Source organism: Lepidochelys olivacea (genome assembly GCF_965140295.1).
Source record: "Lepidochelys olivacea isolate rLepOli2 genome assembly, chromosome: 1".
NCBI classification, from domain to species: domain Eukaryota; kingdom Metazoa; phylum Chordata; order Testudines; family Cheloniidae; genus Lepidochelys; species Lepidochelys olivacea.
The window spans coordinates 271,632,747-271,655,602 of NC_140411.1; the positions used below are offsets into that span (position 1 = coordinate 271,632,747).

Here is a 22,856-nt window from a genome sequence, read left to right on the forward strand (position 1 = left end):
TCATCAAATCATAACATTTTCAATGATACCTCATGACTTATCTTGTACAAAATTCATCATAATTATGTCATAATCTTATCATAACAACATTACTATGATGAATATGGGGTGCAGTGTCACACCTGCACTAGATCTTTGCAGGGAGACTTCAGTGATCATATGGAGTCCTATTACAATCAATGAAACTCTCTGCAGGCTCGTGGGTGCACCTGCAAGGGACTCCTGGCAGTACTGGGGCCTAAAGGAAATGAAGAAGGTGGGAGAAAAGGATATAGCAAACAAGCAAAGGGATGAGAGTGATGACTGACATCTTTGGTTAGTTCCATTGGGTTTATGTCATTGTTAGTTTTTGTTTGTTTTTTTTTAATATATGTTTATATATTCTATATAATTTAATGTTTTTATATGTCTATATAAAATCCCCAACTGCCTCTCTGGCTGGCCACTATTAGTTCTTAATTTTTTCATTCATTGCTTACTTTGTTATAAATTATTATGAACCCTTTCCTAGTTCAGAACCTCCCCCCCCTCCACCCCGCATTTGTTTGCATAGCCCTTTCCCATTTATTATTTCTACTTATTTTTAGCTTACTGACCATTTTCAAAATGTGTGTGTGTGTATATATATATATATATATATATATATATATATATATATCAGCCCTAGTTTTTATTTCTCGCCTTTGTGTGTGTCAGATCCCCTTAGTGTTTTGTGATTGGTAGGGGCACAAGATTGTCATGGTGCTCTTGGGCAATGGGTTGGAAGCATTAAGCCACTAACCTGTTGCTCTTCATAGAAGCAGTCTTGTCTTGAGACGTAGCCCACTGAGGCAGCCACTGCTGTACACTTCTTCACCAGCAATGGAATTTTCATCTCACCCCTGGGAAGGGGTAGAGAGAGCAGGCAGTAGCAGAATCTTCATACACACCCTGTTTGGAGTAGCTGGGGGTGGGATCTTTATACCCCTGCACAGAGATACATGGTGATATCTTCCCCCAGGTTAGCAGTCCTTCAACACCAGTCAGGTAAAATATTCCACAGATGTCCATACTTTCTCTTTTTTTGATACTGCTAAGAGAGAAGTCAATAGGGCTTCGGTCGGGCCCATTAGTCTGCCTATGAGACACAGATGCAGGATCAAGGCCACAAGGAGCAATTTGGGGTTGCTCTTCAGTTATAGAATACCAAAATGGTTGGACCTAGAGAAAGCAATTTCCCAGTCTTTTGACTGTTCTTCCTTTCTTTAGTAACATTGCAAATCAATTTAGCCTCCATTCACTGTTTTTAGATCTCCCTTCAGCATTTCCTATTGACTAATACATTGCCTGGGAATAAACATCTTAAATTGGCTTCTGCAATAGTATTAAATATAAATACCACATATAACAAGAAAATTGTTCTAGGAGGAATGGCTCTCTACTGCTGCTTCAAAATTCTGTTTACAGGCTAGTTGATATTACTACTATTAGATTAAATTAGACTGCCCAATTTTAAAAGATATTTTTTGCTACTTGGGGAGGGTCTTGTACTTGAGAAACCTATTTTCAGCAAGTTATTCTTATTTTACCTATGTTAGTACAAAATTCCATTACATAAATAGTTGCTCATGGGGTACAAGTGTTCCCTCAAGTGAAATTCGTTAGCCAACTTCTTGGATTCTCCCTAAGACATTCAACAAACATTCTAAACTTCCTATTTTAAACACTTCTTGTCTCCTGTTAACTTTTTAGAACATTCAATGTTGTTGTAGCCATGTTGGTCCCAGGATATTAGAGACCAGGTAGGTGAGGGAAATATATTTTATTGCACCAACTTCTGTTGGTGAGAGGATGAGCTTACACAGAGCTCTTCTTTGAGCCAACAGAAGTTGGTCCAGTACAAGATATTACCTTACCCTCCTTGTCTAGAGCCACATTTAACAAAAACGGTGACTAGTTTCAATAGTACAGAAACCCACTCAAAACTTCAAACTGATTTTGGTGGGGAGCTTATATATGAGAAGTGAATTTTTGTTGAAACTGAACTTGTATCCAGAATATATCTTCATTTATAAACTCCTCTTTTGGAAGCAGAAAGCAATATATTGTGTTCAGCCTGATACATGATATCCAGAAAAAAACAGTAACAAAGATTCCCCAAAGGATTCGATATCTACATGCTACATAACTTTAATAAATATGATCTCATAATAGCACGAGGGGATAAACTTTCAAAAAGCCTTGCTACATGCTTGTTTCCTAATTAGAAGGCTGTATGTAATTTCCTGTCTTCTGATCATCACATTATGTATTGTTTACATAATTCTTTGAAGATGTAAAACTCTCAAAGTGTTAAAAAATAGGACCACTAGTAGTAGTATTTATTGCATTCTTTCCCCCCGTGCAACTGAATGATTCTGTGTGTTTCATATTTGAACATGGGGCAGTAGGTTAGTTGTACTAGCCAATTTATATTTTTTGTGAACTATCGCTGTAATATACTTTAGGTTTGATCTTGAGAAGTTCTGCACTTGCCCAGCTTCTGTGGACTTTAATGGGAATTGAAGGTGCTCAGAAGTACATAGGATTGGGCCTAGGTTCATGTTCTTTTCTTTTTTTTTTTTTTTTTGGGGGGGGGTCTATCAATATGTTTCTCTAAACGATTAACAACAATATTTAGTCCTCATGGATCTTTTTATTTCTGCTTTCTTTTAAATCTACTTACCTGAAATCCGTTGGGGTTTTGTAACAACCATTTGGACTCATTATTCAGTGGAGGTATTGACTTCCATCGTAAGTGTGCGCTCAGCCACATGAAAGTACCACACCCAGAGCTGTAATGTATACAGTATTATACACAGTTACCTACTTTGCACCTCATTTGAACAGCTGCATAAAACTTAAAACAAATGAAAAAAACTTTCCCATATAAGAGAAATATTGGTAAACTAGGACCCATCTCAACAAAAACACTGGTATTTTTACATTGTATTTACTGTACTTCAGATGCCATATACAAACCAATACTTGTTTGTTATTAATAGTATCTTATTAAATATGAACATCTTTCTCAAGAATCTGTTTTATCTAGATAGTTGAAAATGTAATACTTAAACAACAGGAGCCTATGATCCATAGATCCAATAGTGTGATTTAATGTAATTTCTTGTCACATGTCATCAAAGTACTTTTTTCTGAGTGAGGATAGGTGTCCGACATCATGTGTGCTTGAGTGATGACAGGTGCTTGCTTTTTATAACCTAATTTATTTTTTAAACTCAGTTTGCAGCACATATTGTATCTGGGGACTGCACTAGGGATTAAAGAAAAGAGCGGTTATATTACCAGAATGCGTTGCCTTGAAGATGTAGGCAGTCACAGTGAGCCTGCTACCAGCTGCTCTGAGTGCTGAGAACTCTCCTTTAAGAAACAAAAATAGCAGCTGCTGCAGCTGCTCCTGAAAATTTTGCCACCTTGTTATGCAAATCTAATTTGTACATACAGTTTAAATCACTCAGACAATTAAGCATATTTGAAGTTGTTTATGGAAACTTTTCTCAGCTATTTGTTGGAGACTGTACTCCAGAAATAACTGCGACAAAGCTAAGAATATATAAACCAAAGTATTATTGGTTAGAGCTAATTACTGCATATGCTAGGTGTATTTTGCATTATCGAGTTGAGTCTGACTAAAAAAAACCCCAACAAACCTCCATGCCTCTTTTCCTTCAATTTTTTCACTGATGTATGGCTTACAGCAAAGTTAATACTTTATGTGGGCCCAGGACACATTACAACCTAAAAGGCAAGGTTCAAGGTATACTGGGTTTGAGAAGTGTTTTAAAAGAGTTACAATATATTTTATCAGTATATATACTATCACTTAGGTAGCATTTCTGGAGAGGCAGTCTATTAGCAAATCTAAAAGAATATTTGAAAGTAGTCAGCCCCTGAAAAAGTGGCATGCCCATTTTCTGGGATTATTTCAATGTGAGGCATTTAAATTATTTTAAAATAATGGTTAAATAGCATCTTACTCTAACACTTCGGTAAATGTGACTGAATGTTTTTACCTTACATACATGTACAGATTTGTCAGTTTTTCAAGACTAGACATTGAGATTAATAAAATCATTACTACTTGACTCAGACTGGTGTACCAATATATCATTTACACATTAGTGTATTTTATTGAGGTAGACAATCACACAAATGGACAAGTTTTTCCTTCTTGTGCAGCAACACCAGTGACCCGAAAGAGGTATATTATAATTGTACCTAAAATGCAACTGAGATGTTTGTCAGTCTTTCAGATACCAGGGAGAGTTTGTAGGGCTGGCAGTGAGGAAATCCAATATTTGTAAACAGAGCAAAACTGACATGGAATCATGGACAACAATAAACAAGGAACCTCAGGATCCATTTATACAGTCACTCTTCAGAGCAGAGTCATGTGGTCTCTGAAAGCCTCCCTTCACAATTTTCCACTTTTCTGGTGGCCTGGTTGTTTCTCTCAGATGTATACAGAACATAAGGAATCATATTATCCAGGCCTGGGATGACCAAACACTGAGACCTGGAATGTTATAGCACTGGAAGCCTGACCACTGTACTTAACGTGCATACATTTGAAAATTTTAAAAAAATGAACATCTGACTGGACCTGTGCCTTCCTTGGCATGATGCAAACTATTACTTTGATTTATTGTATAGTGCCCAGAAGTGTCACAGGTACTTCACAGAAGAGAGAGAAATTCATAGAGTAAAATCCTGACCCCACTGAAGTCAATAGCAAAGCTGACTGACTTCAGTCATGCCAGGATTTTACCCATTGTCTTTGACCCAAAGAGCTTAGGCCCAAATCCACAAAGGTACTTACATGCTTAAGTCCCAGTTTTAGGTTCCACTGCGATCCACAAAACCCCAACCAAACTCTGTAGGTGCCTAAACTCATTCAGCGCCTCAGTTTTCAGGGTAGAAGTTCCATAAGTGATTGTTTCTGCCTCTGGGCACAAGTGCTGCTGCCTCCCTCTAGGTATGTCACACCTAAGCCCCAGGGCAAATCAGACTTGGGAAAGATAGGCATTCATAGTCATGCCTGGGGCCTGATCCAGTAGGTAGCCTTTGAACACTCCTATGGGATCAGATGCCATTCAAAATGGCTGGAGGTAGTGATGAGGCCCAGCTTATAAGTTTAGCCCAATGATTAGAATATTAACCTGGGATGTGGGTGACCTAGATTCACTTTCCCCCCTTTCTATCAGAGGGGAGAAAGGATTTAAACAGGCTTCTCCCCCATCTCAGGCACTCCATGCTATGGGACTCCCTCAGTCTCTCCTGTTGAAGCTGTTCCCTGGTGGCTAACTAGTGAAAGTGATAGGAACTGGGGGACTGGAGCCAGGGGTCTCCTACCTCCCAGGTGGCTGCCCTAACCACTGGACTAGTTTCTCTCTCTCTCACTCTGGTCCAAAGACCATTTAAGTAAGTATCCACAGTGGAACAGTCATTGGGCCTCAGAGAGAGCAAGCAAGAGAGAATGACTCTATAATCCCATGGTTAGAGCACCCACCTGCGAGGTGGAAGACCCTGGATCCAGTTCCCCAGCACCTATCACCCTTTTCTTGGCATCTCCCATTGGCTACCTTAGGTGGCTCTGCACCTAGTGTGTTGCCTTTTGTGGATCACATTCTTAGGCACCTGTCTCTCCTCAAACACTATATAGGGAGGCTAGGTATCTAACTCAGCTTTCTGGATCACAGTGTTGTTCGTGTGCTTTTCTAGGTGCCTAAAAGTTAGATACTGCAACATTCAGTGATGCGATGCCTAAGTCCCTTCATAGATCCTTCCTGGCCAAAGTAAGTGTAGACATGAAGCAATGAGTTAGAATGACAATCAGGAGAAGATGGGGCAGGAAACAATGAGAGCAACATCAAGATGATCATGTGGTTAATCCATTCAAAGCACGTGCTTGTCTTGGTGTTTTCTTTAAATATAAAGCAATAACTGGAAATAGTAAATGTAGTTCTGGTTGTTTAAGTTCATCAGCAGCAACAGACGTTGGAAGTTGATTATCTCTGTGTTTCCCCTGTAGTTAGGGCAAGAATGCAGAAGCAACACTTCAGGACTGCATGACTTCCTTTGGCTAAAATATCTAGATTAGGGTGGCCTGTCAAAATCTGTGGGAAGCAAACTGCTCAGCCTCCCACGCTGATAATGCTATTATTTTCTTTAAACATGGATTACTAGAGATCAAAATGCCAGACTTTACAAGTGACCACACATTAAAAAAAACAAACGCTGAGAATTGCATGCAGCTTCTCATAAAAGTGGCATGTCTGTGGGGAAGAACCCCTGGGAGGTATCCATAGAGCATTTTGGGGAGTGGTAGGGTCACAAAAGTGGCAGAACCAAAATGACTGTTTGCTTCCCTTGTCTTTTGGTATGCTTGCCAAAGCTCCTGTATTTTCACACAGCACTGCTGCATGTCCCTGGTATAGTGCTCCTCCCCCAAGCCCTGTGCAATCTTGGCATAGATGTCAGCATTTCTTCTGCTGGATCGAAGCTCTGCCTACCCAGACTCTTCTCCTCCCCCCTCCCCCCCCCCAAGCAATAAGATCCACTGCCTCCTGTGTCCTCCATGCTGGAGTGGGTTTGCGGCCTTGAGTCTCCATGATCAGCTGTGCTGGCAAGCTCTCCATACTGATCAGCAGGAACTGAAAATTCCAAAGTTTCCAGGGCTTTAACAGGGAGCGATTGTTTCCTGTGTACCTGGCTCACATCCAGTAGAGTTGAAAGCGCTCTCCAGAGCGGTCACAGCAGAGCATTGTGGGACACCTCCTGGAGATCAATTCATTCAAATTGCACAACGCAGTGTCTACACTATCCCCATGTTGACCCATGGATGTCAAATCAATCACTATGCCTCTTGCAGAGGTGGAGTACAGAAGTCAACTTTACAGCCACTTAAGTCGGTGGAAGGGACTTGGTAGTGTAGACACATACAGACGCTCCCCAGGTTACGCAAGACCCGACTTACGCAAATCTGCACTTACGGAAAAAGTTCTGTAAGCTAGAAATAAGAGGTGTTTTTTTGGCGTAACGTTCGGGTATACGTTTCTGACTTAGACAAAATTCAAGTTACGCAAGGCTTTCTGGAACAGAACGATTGCGTAAGTGGGGGAGCATCTGTACATTATTAGATCGACTTAACGCAGCTTAAGTCGACCTACGTTTGTAGTATAGACCAGGCCTGAGATTCTGCTCCATAGCAAAAAGCTGTATAATCATGGAGGACTTCAATTTGAGTGATATATGCTTGAAATCTCATGCAGCCATTAAAAAAAAATCCTTGGAATTTCTAACGTTTAGGTTAGTTTCTTAACTCAAAATGTGCTGGATGTCTTAGTGATATATAAAAATTAATGGTACTTTAGGTACAAATTGATCATGATATTTTTAATGTACAAAGTTCAGACCAGTGTTTATAAATAAAATAAAAAAAGTGTGTATATATATACACACACTGCTTTAACAGGACTGAATTCACAAAGCTGAAAACAATTCTGAGCCAAAAATCAGCTGGGAGGAAGAATTTAAATCAGAAAAATGTAAATAATAATTAGGAATTCTTTAAGAAATCTTCACTAGATGCCCCCAAGGCCACAATCGAGGAAGATGGCTGTTAAAAAACCACTTTGGACTAAAATGGAAGTGAAGGCAGCTATAAAAAACAGTAATATGGAAGAAAGGGGAAGTTGACAGTAAGGAAAATAAACTAAACTAGTAACCATAGAAAATAGATAAGGGAGGCAAAGGGACATAAAGCTATAGCCAGGAGAGTTAAGGACAATAGATGGTTTAAGTTTTATAATTAACTGTCAATCAACATGGGTTTATGGAAAATAGATCCAGACAGACTAAGTTGATAAAATATATCTTAAACAAATTATTTGAGATTACAGGTTTCGTTGATAAAGATAGTTGTGTTGATGTACCATACTTAGACTTCTATAAGACATTTGACTCGGTACTGCATGACATTTAGATTAAATATAAAATTAACATGGCACACAGTAAATGGATTAAAAACTGGCTGATAGGTCTCAAAATGTAAATGGGGAATCATCATTGAACAGGTGAGTTTCTAGAGGAATTCTGCAAGGATCAGTTCTTGGCCCTAGGTGCATTAGCATTTTATTAGTGACCTGCCTGGAAACATAAAAATTTGCAGAAGACACAAAAATTGGGGGAGTGGTAAATAATGAAGACAAGTCACTGATACTAAGTGATCTGAATGCCTGGTAAACTGGGCGCAAGCAAACAATATGCATTTTAATATGTCTAAATGTAAACATATACATCTAGGAACAAAGAATGTAGGTCATGCTTACAGGCTGGGGGACTCTATACTAGAAAGCAGTGACTCAGAAAAAGATTTGGGGATTGTAACGGCTAGCCAGCTGAACAAGAGCTGCCAGTGTAAAATAATGGACTAATGTAATCCTGGGGTGCACAAACAGAGTAATCTTGAGTAGGTATAAGAGAGATTATTTTAACTCTGTATTTGGACTGCTGCTAGAATACTGTGTCCAGTTCTGCTATCCACAATTCAAGGATGTTGATAAATGGGAGGGGATTCAGAGCAGGCCTATAAGAATAATTAAAAGGATTAGGAAACATGCCTGATAGTGATAGACTTAAGGAGCTCAATCTATTTAGTATAACACAGAGAGGGTTAAGGGGTGATTTGGTTAGTACCTAACACAGAAAATAAATATATAATAATGGGCTCTTCAATCTAGCAGAGAAAGGTTTAACACAATCCAATGGCTAGAAGTTGAACAAAGACAAATTCAGTCTGGAAATTATGCATATGTTTTTAACAGTGCAAGTAATTAATAATTGGAACAGTTACCAAGGGTCATGGTGGATTCTCCAGCATTGATAATTTTTAAATCAGGATTGGATGTTTCTCTAAAAGATATGCTCTAGGGAAATTCTATGGTCTGTGTTATACAGGAAGTCAGGCTAGATGATCACAGTGGTCACTTTTGGCCTTAGAATCCATGAATAAAGCTTGAACTGTTCATATAATACCTAAATTTAAAATAATTTCTACAAAATGTAACTCTTGATGAACAGTACTGGAAGGAATTTTTCTTAATTATATTTAATCTGGTATGGATAATCTCCGGCCAAAAAAAGATATTGTGTAGGTCTAAGAGCAGAACAACCTTCAAGTGTGCACATATAGCATATTCCTTACAGGAAGAAATCCCTCGAATGCATGGCAATAAACATTTGCCACAGATATTTGCAAAGTCTGATAGATATTTTCCACCTAAGCAATGTTTAGTTCATTGTTTAAAGTACATACATAATTATTTGTAAATTTCATTTTTTAATGTTCTTTGTGCAGTGAACCTACAAGTTGAATTTGAAAAGTACCTTTATGGATGAAATATTGAAAAATCTCAATGTTTAATGTTTCAGGCTTACAGAAAAAAATTAAAATGAAAAGCAATTATTTTAATAGTGTGTGAATTAAACATATGGAACCACATAAACAAACTAACCCTAAACATCTGACTTTGACCAATAAGGGAAAGAAAATTAAGAGTCAGGTTGAGTTTGAAATACAGTTTCAGCCCTATTTTATTTACAAATTACAACATATCAAACATAAAACTAGTTGCCTGGCATTTTAAATACAGGGAAGATTAGAAACCTGGTTTTATTATTTAAAGGAAGAAATTAAGTACGTTATTTTGGTAAGCTTATATTTTTTATCCCAACTTTGAAATGGCCAAATCAATATATGTTACATTTTTAAAAGGCTAAAACTTTCAGGGTACATTTTAAGAGGACATTCATGACTCATAGAAAGTTTTGCAAAGTAGTGTATTCAGAGACTTGTCATTTTCTACAGGATCCATTTTAAAACAAACCGGGCTCCTCCAATTCTCTACTACTCTATTTATTCCCTGGTTGTAGTGAAACTACTGTTTTCTTTGACATTGCTGTGGATTCATTATGTTGTCAGAGACAATCAGGGAGCAAAGAGAAAGAGCAGATGAAGGTCTTCAAAACACTGATCTTAATGCAAGTAATTTTCTTTACAGATAACGTCCCTCTGAAGTACTTCAACTAATTTTCCTCAGACAGGCATTCTGTTGCTATTGCTTGTGTAATGTAGTCACATATGATGCTTGGTGTCTTATTTTCATCTCTCCCCATCAAAGCATACCCATATAAAGACATTACCACCACTGTAGCTTAAATTCATGGCAGGTATTATTAAAGTATAACTGAGTTAAAACAATTAACAAAAATGTAATAATTAACAATACAAACCTTCACAATCCTTACATATAAGCACACATAGATTGTATCTTATAAAGGCTAAGTCCTGTATAAAACTGCTTTTCATATAAGAAAGTGAAACAACAAGGAATTCCATAAACAAAACAAAAAATAAATCTCAGAAATAATGATCCATGACTTTTTCCTTACTAAAGATGGTATTTTAATTATGTCCATCTTTGCTGGGGAGGAGAAGGAAAGTTGTCCCATTATATCATTGATTATGGCTACAGTTCCAGAGTTAGAACTGTACATGTGGAACCTCTGTGCTATGTATTATGGGATGAGAAATAAGTAGAGGTTTTGTGGAGATTCAGATATTACGAGGGAAATTTTCAGCAATGAGTACTGCAGGGTAACAGAAAAGCCCACCCTGAACTATGGAACAAATCCAAAGCCCATTAAACTCAATGAAAGACTGACTCCATCTGATTGTAGGACTGGGGCCTGAACATGTATATTTAAATGTGGTTGTATTTGTTAAAACTAAAGTTATCTTACAGTGGTTCTGACAAAGCAATAAATACCATGCAACTGTTTCTCACACAGAGACTATAGAGCCTGATCTAAAGCCTATTGAAGTCAATAGGAATTTTTCTATGGACTTTGGACTGGTCCTATATGAAGCATATTTCAGACATCTATTTTTCTGCAGCAGGCAGAATTTAAGCCTCAATTATGTAATGCTGAAAGCCAATTTGCTCCAAAACAAAATAATCATTTACATAAGCCATGCCAGTGAAAGAAAAATAGAGGCACACATTTAATTTGGTTGTTTTCTTATTTTAACTCTGTGTATCAGAGTCAACACTGAAAACTTCCTGCATAATAGCCATCCCAATCTTTTCTAATAAAATCTCTGCTTGTTGCTCATCCCCAACTACAGAGAGTCCTGTGCTGATAACAAATTTTGTATCTGCAAACATCGTCTGTGGATATAAAGTAGATAGCTACAGATTTGCAGGGCTTTACAAATAAACAGCTTTTGTTCTTGTAGTTTAAATTTTTTTTCTTAATGTTGTTGCCTCAGCATTCAGCTTCTGGAGCATTTTTCAATTTATTCATTCATTCTTGGTTGGTCCCAAGGGTGCATGTTGGAGGGAACGGGGGAGAAGACGACCCTCTCCTTTTTAAATAGGGTTTCTTTTAGATTTTTGACTGCAATAAAGAGCCACATGGTTTATCACTGAAGTCAGACATTGTAAGTCTGATAGTTTCTTTGTTTCTTATTGCTCTCTAAAGCTCTCCTTGGAAATATGTAGGCTCTATGTAAACTGTCTCTTCTTCAGCATATTAGGTATTTATTGTATTTCTTAATCAATTAAGTCCTTGCCCTCTGGCCCCGCTGAGAACCCAACAGCCACATATTTTTACCATGTGCTTTGTCTTTTAAGTTCAGACTTACAGGCAAAGCCATATATGGATTTCAGTTATTTCTTCTCTTCCCCCAGACCTCTCCGGGAGATCTTTAAACTCACTCTCCACCTGCACTATTAGTATTATAGTACCTAGGAACCCTAGTCACAGCCCAGGACCCCATTGTGCTAGGTGCTGTACAAACAACGAACAAAACAACAGTCCCTGCTCCAACGACCATACAATATAAGAGACAACAGATGGATACAGACAGATGGGAAACAATCAGCCAATATTGGGCAGCATGAAAAGGTGGTTTTCATGACCTTCAGATAAAGATAACAGGTATTCTCACACCCACTTCCTTTGTGTGGACTGGCTAGCTCACTCGTTGAGGTGGTTTCTAATTATACTGCTGGTTTGGAAATTGAAGGAATGTTTTTATGCAATAGAATATATCACAATTTCTACAACGTTGTTCAAGCCATTCTTCTCGCACAAAAAGGTTTCTTAAAACTTATTTGGGTTTCAAATCACAAATATAAATTAGAGAACCCTTTTAAACACTTAATTTATGCATTTTGGCTGCATCAGTATAATGCCTAGAGTTTATTTTATTGATAGAAAGGCAATGATATTTAAAACATGAATAGACTATTCATGAAAGACACCCAATTCTAAATGCTCTCTTCCTATCAAATATTTTGAGGGGAGAAGAAAACAATAAATCCTGCATATACTGAGAAGGCTTCAATAGGAATAATATCAATAGATCCTTTTGTACGTATGCAAAACAAACTTGTAAAACTAATTGGGCTGAAACAGGAAGATGCTTCATTTAACTCCACTATTAGGTATAAGCTTCTGTAGTAAGGGAAATTACCTACTGGAAGTTTGTCTGAGCCATGACAGAGGTGGGTAACTAATAGAACATTGCCCATCCTGTTTTATTTAGGAAGGGCTAATTCTTATACTTCCATGCTGTGGGCAAAGTAAGACTGGCTCATTAGAACGGAAGACCACACTATTTTCCCCTCTCAACTCCACACCTTCCACACAGTAATTATAGGAGTGTTTACTCAGAATATTACATAAATTACAATATTAAAGAGGTCAGATTAAAATTTAATGGGATGGATACAACTGCCTGGTTACATTTCCACCCCATCCACCCATTTTGTAGATGAGCCATTTATTCTCCCTGCCTATGGTATAAGCAGCACTGAAACCCTCCATATTGAACAATTAAAGGTGGAGCCTCCAAATTCACACTTCAGTATGGAGTTTTAGTACACTCGGTATTTGTATTGCCAACTTGTAATTTTCATCATGAGTCTTTCAATACTTGGAGGGGTTTTTTCCTTAAAGTTCCACCCTCCTGCAATTGAGAGAATCTCAGATTTCAATTAATTAAAAATAATAAGTTTCTAGCCCTTACCGTTGCAGGGAAGAACTGGAAAATATGGAACTTCAATGCTCAAAAAAGCAAACAAGACCCAGCACTTTTTTTTTTTTTTTAAGTCTCCTGATTTAATGCAATCTCATGATTTGTGTTCTGATTCTCATTTTTTGAGCATTTAGGATTAGCAATGCTGATTCAGTCTGTTTGAGCCTACTACAGATTCAAGGCAACATTACAGCAGTTAGAGTCAGATTTGGAATTGAGAGAGCTATGAGTTTAAAGATTAACATTCTAAGCATTGCAGCAAAATCCACAAAGCCACCCTACTCCCACTGCTTTTTAAGAAGTTTGCCTCATGACTGTGCCCTAGAATCGAAGAACAACTCTACATGAGGGATTTTTACATCAATGTAATTTACCACAGCCTGCTGTACTGTATGAGTATGAAGTGGGGCTTGCACTGGTGCAATTAACCCTGGTTTCAAGTTGTGGTAAGTCACACCAGTGTACTGTGTCTACACCAGGGGCTTGCACCAGCCTAGCTGAACCAGTGTTAAGGTCCGTAATGTAGACAAGATCTAGGCCAGGGGTTCTCAAACTGGGAGTTGGGATTCCTAAGGGGGTTGCAAAATTCTTACATGGGGGGGTCTTGAGCTGTCAGCCTCCACCCCAAACCCCGCTTTGCTTCCAGCATATATAATGGTGTTAAATATATATTTAAAAAGTGTTTTTAATTTATAAGGGGGTGGAGGGTGTCAAACTCAGAGGCTTGCTATGTGAAAGGGGTCACCAGTACAAAAGTTTGAGAACCACTGACCTAGGCTTTCATAGGGAGGATGTTTGCCCTCAAATCTATTCAAAATGCTGTTTCTTCAAAGCATATCACATCCACCACCACTACGTCCCTCCAGTACATTAAGCACAAGCTGCTTGTCTTTACCAAGAAGCAGTTCCGGATTTCAATAGCGCCAGTGGCTCCACGGAGCCGGGCCCATGCTCAGAAGGGGCCCTGGCCTGCTCCACTTGCACTGCGCCCCGAGACCCCGCTAGCTCCCCCGCCCCCGCCCACCACTTGCTCCTCTTGGCCTGCCCGCCAGGTGGCAAAGGGTTCCTCTCCGCTCCCTGGCCCCACCCCCTGCCCCTCTCAGGCCCCTGCCCGGACCCCAGTGCACCTCCGCCTCTCTGCTTCCTACCACCTGTGGGGCCCTTCCCGTCTCCCCAGAGCTGAGCTGGTGCAGAAGTCTGGCCAGTCTCAGACGACGAGGGGAGGGGGGAGAGGGCGCAGCAGGAGGACAATGTGGGGGGGGCTTGGCTAGGCCCCTCTAGGCAAGTGCATCTTGAGAGAGCCTAGCCAGGGCAGGCCTGGCCTGGCTGACTGCACCTCTCCTGAAGGGACAGAGCAATTCCTGGCCCTGGGACCAGCCTTGGCTGCGCTGCCAGCTCAGCCTGGCAGACACAGTTGCCTCCCAGCAGGCCAGTGAGTGTGGCCAGGAAGCAGGGTGTGGGGGAGTGGGTCTCTTGGGGGCTGTGGGTGGGGCTGGGCTGTGAGGGGGTGGGGAAGGTGTGTGTGTTAGGGCACTAGGGAGAGTGCTGGGCAGTTGTAGTGGGGCTGTGGGCAGGGGCAGTGTTGTGCAGGGTGCTATGCATTTGTGGGTGGGTCTGGCCATAGGGAGTTGCGGGGCTGTTGGGCAGGGGGACTGTGTGGTGTGGCATGGGCCTGCCCCCAAGGGGAAGGGGCATGCTGGCAGCATAGGGCTAGGCAGGCCACTGTGCATCTGGCAACTGCCAGTTTGTAAACAGTGCCCTCGCTTTGGGCAGAGCAGGGCCACCCCTGCCATGGCATGCCCCATTGCCTCTGGCTGGCCCCTCGCTCTGGGGACTGACCTCCCCGCGCCATGCTCCATTACCTCCATGGGGGCCCACAAATATGTTTGGCACTGGGCCCACAAAAGGTTAATCCAGCCCTGCCAAGGAGCACTTCTAATCCCACCCTACCTAGCTGATTGATAGGATAATAAGGTACTGTCTCCTTCACTTGGCTGACATTCCCAGTCTTCACCTTCTCTTTTGCTGACCCATATATATTGAAAAGCCTCCAACAAAAACCCATCTAACTATGCTGCGAGACCTACAAGACACCTGCTGGCCCATTGTCACTGGCAAGCCATGACTCACATTCATTGTACTAAGTCAGTAACTTACTGTTGCCTCCTAACAACCCTACTCCCCAAAACAACTCTAATTTTTTGATCCACTTTTCTAACACATGGTCCATTCTTTGTGGGGGTAAGGACTATCTTTAGGAGTGTGTAGTCTTTCCTTCCCCTCCCCCCACAACTTAGTACAATACCTCCCCTCCACCCTGTGGCATCCCTGAAGCCAAATGACCATTAAATATCACATTTGCCAAAAGTAAAAAAAACAATAACAAACCACACCACCAGCAGTTAGTTATCAGCAAGCATAAGATCTTGCTTTTGGCAGTAGTAGCATCTCTCAATGGATCGCGCGGGGGTGAAGAAGAAGAGAAGGGAGGAGACAGAAAGCACTAAATGCCACTGGGGCTAAAACTATCCCCCACCCAACTCAAATTTCCAGCCAACAACGGTAGTGCAGTCATGGGTTTTCACTACAAGTGAATCTGCAAATACTGAAAATATACATGAAACAAGTAAATAGCAGAATAGAGGGAGACTGTGCTTTGGTAGCTGCTGCCAAATGTTCTGGTTTGCTACTGGGAGACAGAGCCTTGCAGCAATCTCCAGGTCCAGCATGCCATACATGAGGCCTTGGTCCCAAGGTACTCCAGAATTAGGGTTCCCCAAAAAACAGACCAGTGGTTAGATCAAGAAGGCATGATGGGATCAGAGAGCTCTACTCTTGCGCACTTCTAGGAAATCAAATACAGAAAGGAAAAAAAAAAAAAACCCAACAAAAAAGAAAAACTGCTACTCTAAAAATGCTTCAAGTGGGCCTTGGAGCATGAGTTGGGGGATTCTTGTCATATAGACTGAAGTCTCTTTAGATTAGTAGATATTGGGTCTGGACAGTAGCATAAAGGAGTTTTGCTCAAAAACAAGAACCCCAGTTTATTTTGCAGCATTTCAAACTGGGCAGGTTTAGCTTATAGTGAGTCTTGGCAGTCCTTGTTCAAACTCTGTTCTATTTGAAAAAGCAGACATTAAGATAATCTTAATCCTTTGCCTGTTTATAAAAGTGATGACTGAGCAACAAACTGTGGACCAGTTCCCCTATGTAAACACATATTTCTATTACCCTACTGTTACACACACACATACACGTGTGCGCACATGCATCTGTGCCTCAGTCTAAATTACATATGTGTGTGTACACACACACACACTTATGAGAGTAGGGTCTTCATCCCATTTACAGCTTCTGGGAGCTACTGCAATACAAGTATCATCTTTGCTATTTTATGTACCAATGGTGGCCATTAGTGTGCTCTACACCATTTTCTTCAAACATAACACTACATTTTGGACAGGATCCCAAGTCCTCACAAGTTAATATGATGCCAACATACCTTGTTAAAGAGACTGCAGCCTCACCCCCTCCACTCCCATCAAAAATATGATTTGGGAAGGCTCTGTGCAGAACCTTATTTGGAGGCATTTTAAAATCCAAACCTTCCCTTTTCACCCCCCCCCCCCCCGACTGACCCTATTTTAATAATAAATTCCATGCTGAATTGTACAGCTGGATACTCAGTTCTTTGGCTGATCTTAATAGTTGCATTCAAAGTTACTCTATGTGAGACATATTTAGAAAAGATATTTATACCTGGTATTGATACTCTTTCAAGTACTCTTTTAATCTTGTTGGTAAAGGCAGTTCCAAGATCTTATTTGTACATTTGTTTATAGTTATTCTACAGCGATGTTGCAAAGATGGAGTTGAAGTATATAGAGGTTTGTTCAAATAAAGATGCACTGTTCCATTTGATGGAGTTTCAGGCCCAGTTTTTCTATCCTTGCATGTAAGAACGTAGTATTCAATCAAATGGACCACACTATCAAATTGTTTAAGCCGAGATCTGACACACACAATGGAGTCCAGTCTGAATTTGCCGTCTTGATACTCGATACGCAGATTGGTTGGTCCAGCTGATGTTTTTACTGAGATAGTCAGTAGGTACTCCGAATGGGAGCTGTCTCTAACCAAGAAAGTACCTTCAAGAGTATCCTGTAATCTCTCTTTGGCTTCAGCAACATTCATACTGCCCCAGTACCACCCTGTTAGAAGAGGGAGAAGGTTGGTTGTTGTTTTTTCTCCACACAAAAATTGCAAAAAGTTTTTATAGTATCTTATTTCCTTTATCACTAGAAAAAGTACTATAACTTGCCAAGAAGCAAGCATCGTAGAATGTCTATTAAATATTTAATTTAGTTTATTGTACAATGTGTCATCCTGACCCTGTCAGGTCACTATTTCCATGTGTATTCCTGTGTGAATAAGTATTAGATTTCAAAATTTGCTGACAACTATGGGGGAAACCATCATATACCATCCTGTGTACAACATCCCAAATAAGTTCATATCAAACTACATAAATGCTTGAAGTCAAGAATGATCCTACTTTTAATAATTCTGGTTAGCTTATTAGTCAAATGATATCTGTATTAATTAGAAATAAGACAGTACAAGTAAGAGGAAATCCATGTTGAGAAACAAGGCTTCCATTCTGGCAGTCTAATGAAGATAAAAATCTTGCATTTTGTAATGCCTTTGATTGTCCTGTGACCTACAAGTATCCTTCACTTTAAAAAACAATAATTTCTACAGCTGTATGATGAGCTATTTTTCCTTTTCCACATTTGAGTGATATAAATATAACTGAAGAGGTTTTTAAAAAAAGTGCATGGGAATTTCAGAGGGCTAAGCTAAACTCTTCTGGACTTTGGGAAATTCAAGTTTGATACTATTTTTAACCATTTATTTTTCCCTGGACAGTAATTCTGAATTCCATCTGGGATAACAATGCAATTTAAGTGTTTCATGATTTTATTAAGGCTTAATTTTTATATATAAAGTGAAGCGATCTTTAACAAAAAAGATGGTTGTCACAGAGAATTTGTAAGAGTAGTTTTTCCACCAGATACCATCTTTCCAAAACAGGCAACTTGAAGTTAGAGGATTTTTTAAAAAAAGTTTTCTATTTATTTTTAAAATAGAAACCCAGTAATCTACAATTGGATTAGTTTCCTCCCCCGTTCATTGCTGCGTACAGAACTGAGGTTTTGTCTCTTCCTTCTCCTCTACCTAAAGACAGAGAGATAAGAAACAAAGCCCCCGCCCCGAGCTGGTTTCTAAGAAGCAGTCACCGCAGCAAAACAAAACAAAAAAATTTTTACGAGCAGTTAAAAGCGACGTGGTTCCAGGGCGCGCAGCGCTGGGTGACCCAATGGCGAGCGGATCAGCACGAAATTGCTACAAATCGCTAGTCCGCCCGCAGCCCGAGGGAAGGGAGCCTGGGCAAGGCGACTCCTCGCGAGTCTCCCGCGCCCCGCCATCTGGCGCAGAGGCTGATCGGGCCGGGGCTAGCCGGAGGAAGCGGCATCTCTGCCCGCGGAGTCGGAGGGGAGGGCAGCGAAGCCAGCCCCCGCCAAGATGGGGATGTGACCCAGCCTTTGGGCTAGTAGGCAGCTTATCTGCCACTGAGGGAGATACGGGACGCTCCCACCGGCCGCCCGCCTGCCCAGACTCCCGGGGAAGCAAGCCCGGCTCTGCAAGGGGCAGCGATAGGTTGAGGCACCTCCACGCCGCGGCTACCTCCGCCTCCCCAGGCGGCAGACAAGTGCCCCGGGGCCAAGCCCTGCGGTCGCCCGGCTCAGCCGCGATGCATGTGCCCGGCCGATTCCCCGGGAAAAGCGCTTGTCCCCCCGCCTCGCTCGCTCGCTCACCTGCCCGCCTCAGCTCCTCCATGGCCGCGGCCAGGCGCTCCGCCGCCGCCCTCTCGGTCACCTCAGCCCCGGGACCCCGCCACTCGGCCCCGGCCCGCTCCGCACCATCCGAGGACTCGGAAGAGCGCAGAGTCATTTGCGGGGAGGCAGAAGTCACCCGCCGGTGACAGCCCGGGAAGACTCCGCTCCAGCCCCGCGGCGCCCGGCTCTCAGCACCGCTCGGACATGCCCCTTGCCCGGGGCGCCCGGCCGCGCTCGCCCGCCGCAGCCTGCAAGCGGAGAGGAGAGCGAGATTTACCGCCGAGCCCCAGCCCGCGCTTCCCCGCGCCCGCTTCCCGAGTGCCGGAGCGACCTCGGCCCGCGCCCAGCAGGGGAAGGAGCCGCCCGCAGGCAAACGGGGCAGCCCCCCACTCGGCGCGGAGACTCACCTCCCGCCGGGCGGCGGACCTGGCTAGGAGCCCCGGGGGCGCAGCTCGAGCCGAGGGGCCGAGTCCGCAGCGCGGGGAAGGAGCGGAGGGGCCGCCTCGCTCCAGCCAGGGCGCCGCCGCCGTTGCTGCTGTCGAGGAACACGCGGCCCCGCCAACAAAACCGCCTGGCGCGGCCGGAGCCGGGCGGCCGCAGAGGAAGGCGTCCGGGGAACCGAGCCCGGCTCTTACCTTCGCCTCACCAGCGTCCCTGGGTCAGTAGCCGGGCGGGGGGACTTGGAGACAAGCAGCCAGGTGGGGGCCGCCAGGCGGGCTCGGGGGGGGGGGGGGCAAGCAGGTTACTCTTATCCTCTGGGCTGTTACTGCGCAGAGCAGGCGGCGCCCCGCCGGGCAGGGCCCCCAGGGCGAACCGCGCGCGCGGAAGCGGGAGGCGGACGGGGAGCCCCTCTCTGCCGCGCCGCGCCGCACCGCGCAGGCCTCTGCGAAGGGGAGCTGGCTCGTGCCGCCCCCGGGCAGCGCGGGGCCGCGTGCACGTATTCAGCCCAGGGCGCCCCCCGCCTCCCCGCGCTGGTGACTGCACAGGCTGCTTTCCAGGAACTTTCCAGGAACCGCATCATGTGACAGCGCCAGCTCTGGCGCCTCCGCGCTGAAGGGGAGTCGGGCCGGAGCTGCCGCCGCTGCCGCCGCCGCCGCTGCCAGGCGTGGAGCAGCCCCAGCAGCCGCCCCTCCCACCCCGCAGGGCCGGGAGGGGACACACCCGGCTGGGGTACGACGCGGACCCTTCTGGGCCGTGCTAGGGGCCGGGGCCGGCCTCCCAAGGCTAGTGAATCCTCCCTACCCCGGCGCATCGCTGCTCTGCGGAGCCCTGTCCTCGGGCCCACGCGGTCGGGGGCGCGGCCGGAGGTCGAGGAGGATAGGCTGGGGTCGGCGGGCGAGGCAGCGCGTCAGGCGGCTGCTGTGATCGCCGTGTGGCTGGCGGACGCAGCCCAGGGCCAGGTGCCGCTGTAGGGTCGAGCCGCCCTCCCACGCCGTCTGCCCCAGCGTCGCATGGCCGGCTGCAGCCCACACATACTAGCTATTCCCTCTGTCCCTGGGCTGATTGACCCAGGAAACCCTCTTCTCCGCCCGGCGCAATCCTTGCTTTTCGGGATACAAAACAGGGTCCCTCCTCAAGAGCCGGGTGGCGCTTCTGGAGAGACTCCCGCAGCAAGCGGGTCGCCCTCACCTGTGGGGAACCTCGCCCTGCCTGCACGCCTCAGGAGTTGGGCGTCCCAGCCTCTCTGTACGCTTGATGTTGCTTCTGTTTCCCAGGGAAAGTCGGGACTCGGGAGCTGTAGCGGCACCTGAGCCTTCCTTGCGCAGTAATAAAAGTGCTCCGGCGTTTCCTTTGGGGAAATCAGTCTCAGGCCCATGAGGTGCTTAAAGGGGCACTGCCAAGAGTTCCAGAGTAGCAGCGTGTTAGTCTGTATCTGCAAAAAGAAAAGGAGTACTTGTGGCATCTTAGAGACTAGCAAATTTATTTGAGCATCAGAGATAGCCACGTGGGGCAGGCCCGTCTCCCCTGGGACCTGGAAGCTGGCACTGGTGTCTGTGATGCTCAAATAAATTTGTTAGTCCCTAAGGTGCCACAAGTACTCCTTTTCTTTTTGCCAAGAGTTAGCAACTCTTTATACAGATGTTTTTATAGTTGAAACTCCTGCCCCCACACATCCAGACACTAAAATATCTCATTATTACAACCATCTACTAGGCTGTTATTCCATTTTTATATAATCTGTAAACTGCTTTTGGTGGGGCTCACAAAAATGGTGCATTGTAGTCCTTCCCCTGGCTTTGCATTAGCTCCTAAGTAACCAACACCCTTCAGCATTGCTCAGGGCTGTTGATGTTTTGGTAGGAGGCTTGTAAGGATTAGATTTTTGCCTGGAAATGTTGATAAATGTGGATTTCTCTGGACAGACACCTGTGAAAAATATTTCCCTTGATAATAACTGAAATTTACAGATAGGCAAAGTAAGAAAAATGCTGCTTGATAACTTTTTATAGTTTGATTTAAGGGTATTTAGTTTGTATATTTTGATGTGAGTTGACAGCTAGTGTTTTAACAGTTATAACTTTATGTCTCAACATCTACTGTCATTGAATAATTATTATTGAACCCCCCTATTGTCTGATCCACCATAATTTCTGACTGCTCTGAACATTTAAAATTGATAAAAATAGAAAAATTATGCTTAAAAATAAAAATTATCTGTCAAAATTATAAAATAAATATTGATTTCTGCCAACCCTGTTTATTATTTAAAAGCAAACAAAATAATAACCATATTAATATCAGCTCTGTTCAAAACAGGAAAATGTTACCAATTGCCCAAGAGAAGAGGGCAAAATTGGGATGGAAAATTGTTTTTAGGTATCATGAGATAAAGGATTAGAAAGATTTTTTTAAAAAATCCTAGAGACTCCATTAAAAGACTTAGTTGTGTCTTTTAAAAAAACTCAAAATCTGTGGCACAGGGAAAGATGCAAACGTGTATAACATTGCTCGGTTTTGTGGCATAGCAAGCAAAAGGGTGAGGTCTAGTGATAAGGTAATGTGAACTTTACTATTAATATGACTTCTGAATAAAAGAATGTAGGTAGAATATGCATATGGATTCACTATCAATACAGAGAGAAAGCTCTGGGAGTGTCAAATGTCTTTTGAGTTCTTTTGGGGTAACTCCTGAAACAATTACTTTAACATCTGAAAGGGGGGACTGTTTCAAACAGCTGTGTGGAGGATGTGGACAAGTGGAGAGAAAGATCTGAGTTAGTTTTGTTTAGTTTGCTAGTTGCCAAAGAGAATTGTTAATATTTAGCTGGCCACTCATACAATTCATGAGGCTCCTTTGAAAAAATCTACTTTGCAAAGTGACACTGTAAATATGGCATTATGGGCTTCCATGTTCATAAAGTTTCAGTGATTCCAGATCACATTTGTTTAGTTTGAACAAAAAGATGGTTTTAATTACTGCTAGCATCTCAAATTCAAGATGGGAGTTCAAAATCAAGCAGGCTTCTTTCTGACTCATGCATCGTCACCAGTGATACAAAGTAATAAAGATTTTGAAAACCGTATTCTGCTCCTATTTTCATCTATGCAATTTCAAATGTTTTCAAATTCACTCTCTGTTACTCCTGTAGAGCCCATTTGTTTCCAGCTGCACATATGTGAAGGGGATCAGAATATGTCCATATAGTTCGGAACTTAGTTAACAATTCTGATGTTGATGATGTGAGCACTTGAATAGGATTTAGCTCACTCTTTCAGAACTGTGCTGCTTCTGCATTGTTAACAGGAGTTTTAAAAAAAGTAGTGCAAATGTATTTTTGTTGCTAAAATAATTGTGTCTCTGAAAATATGCT

At 42.8% G+C, this 22,856-nt stretch overlaps 1 protein-coding gene across 1 annotated transcript; it reads right to left on the bottom strand.

Moving 5' to 3' along the window:
* Positions 1–216: 216 nt before the first annotated feature.
* SOCS2 (suppressor of cytokine signaling 2) lies at positions 217–21,612 on the bottom strand. The gene is made up of 6 exons (XM_084629098.1): positions 19,452–21,612; positions 19,024–19,292; positions 16,904–17,355; positions 2,705–2,813; positions 782–881; positions 217–238 (listed from the first exon to the last, which is right to left on the bottom strand). Exons 2-4 carry the CDS (start codon positions 19,157–19,159, stop codon positions 2,745–2,747), a joined length of 657 nt encoding a protein of 218 aa, XP_084485224.1. The 5' UTR covers positions 19,160–19,292; positions 19,452–21,612; the 3' UTR covers positions 217–238; positions 782–881; positions 2,705–2,744.
* Between the last annotated feature and the right edge of the window lie 1,244 nt (positions 21,613–22,856).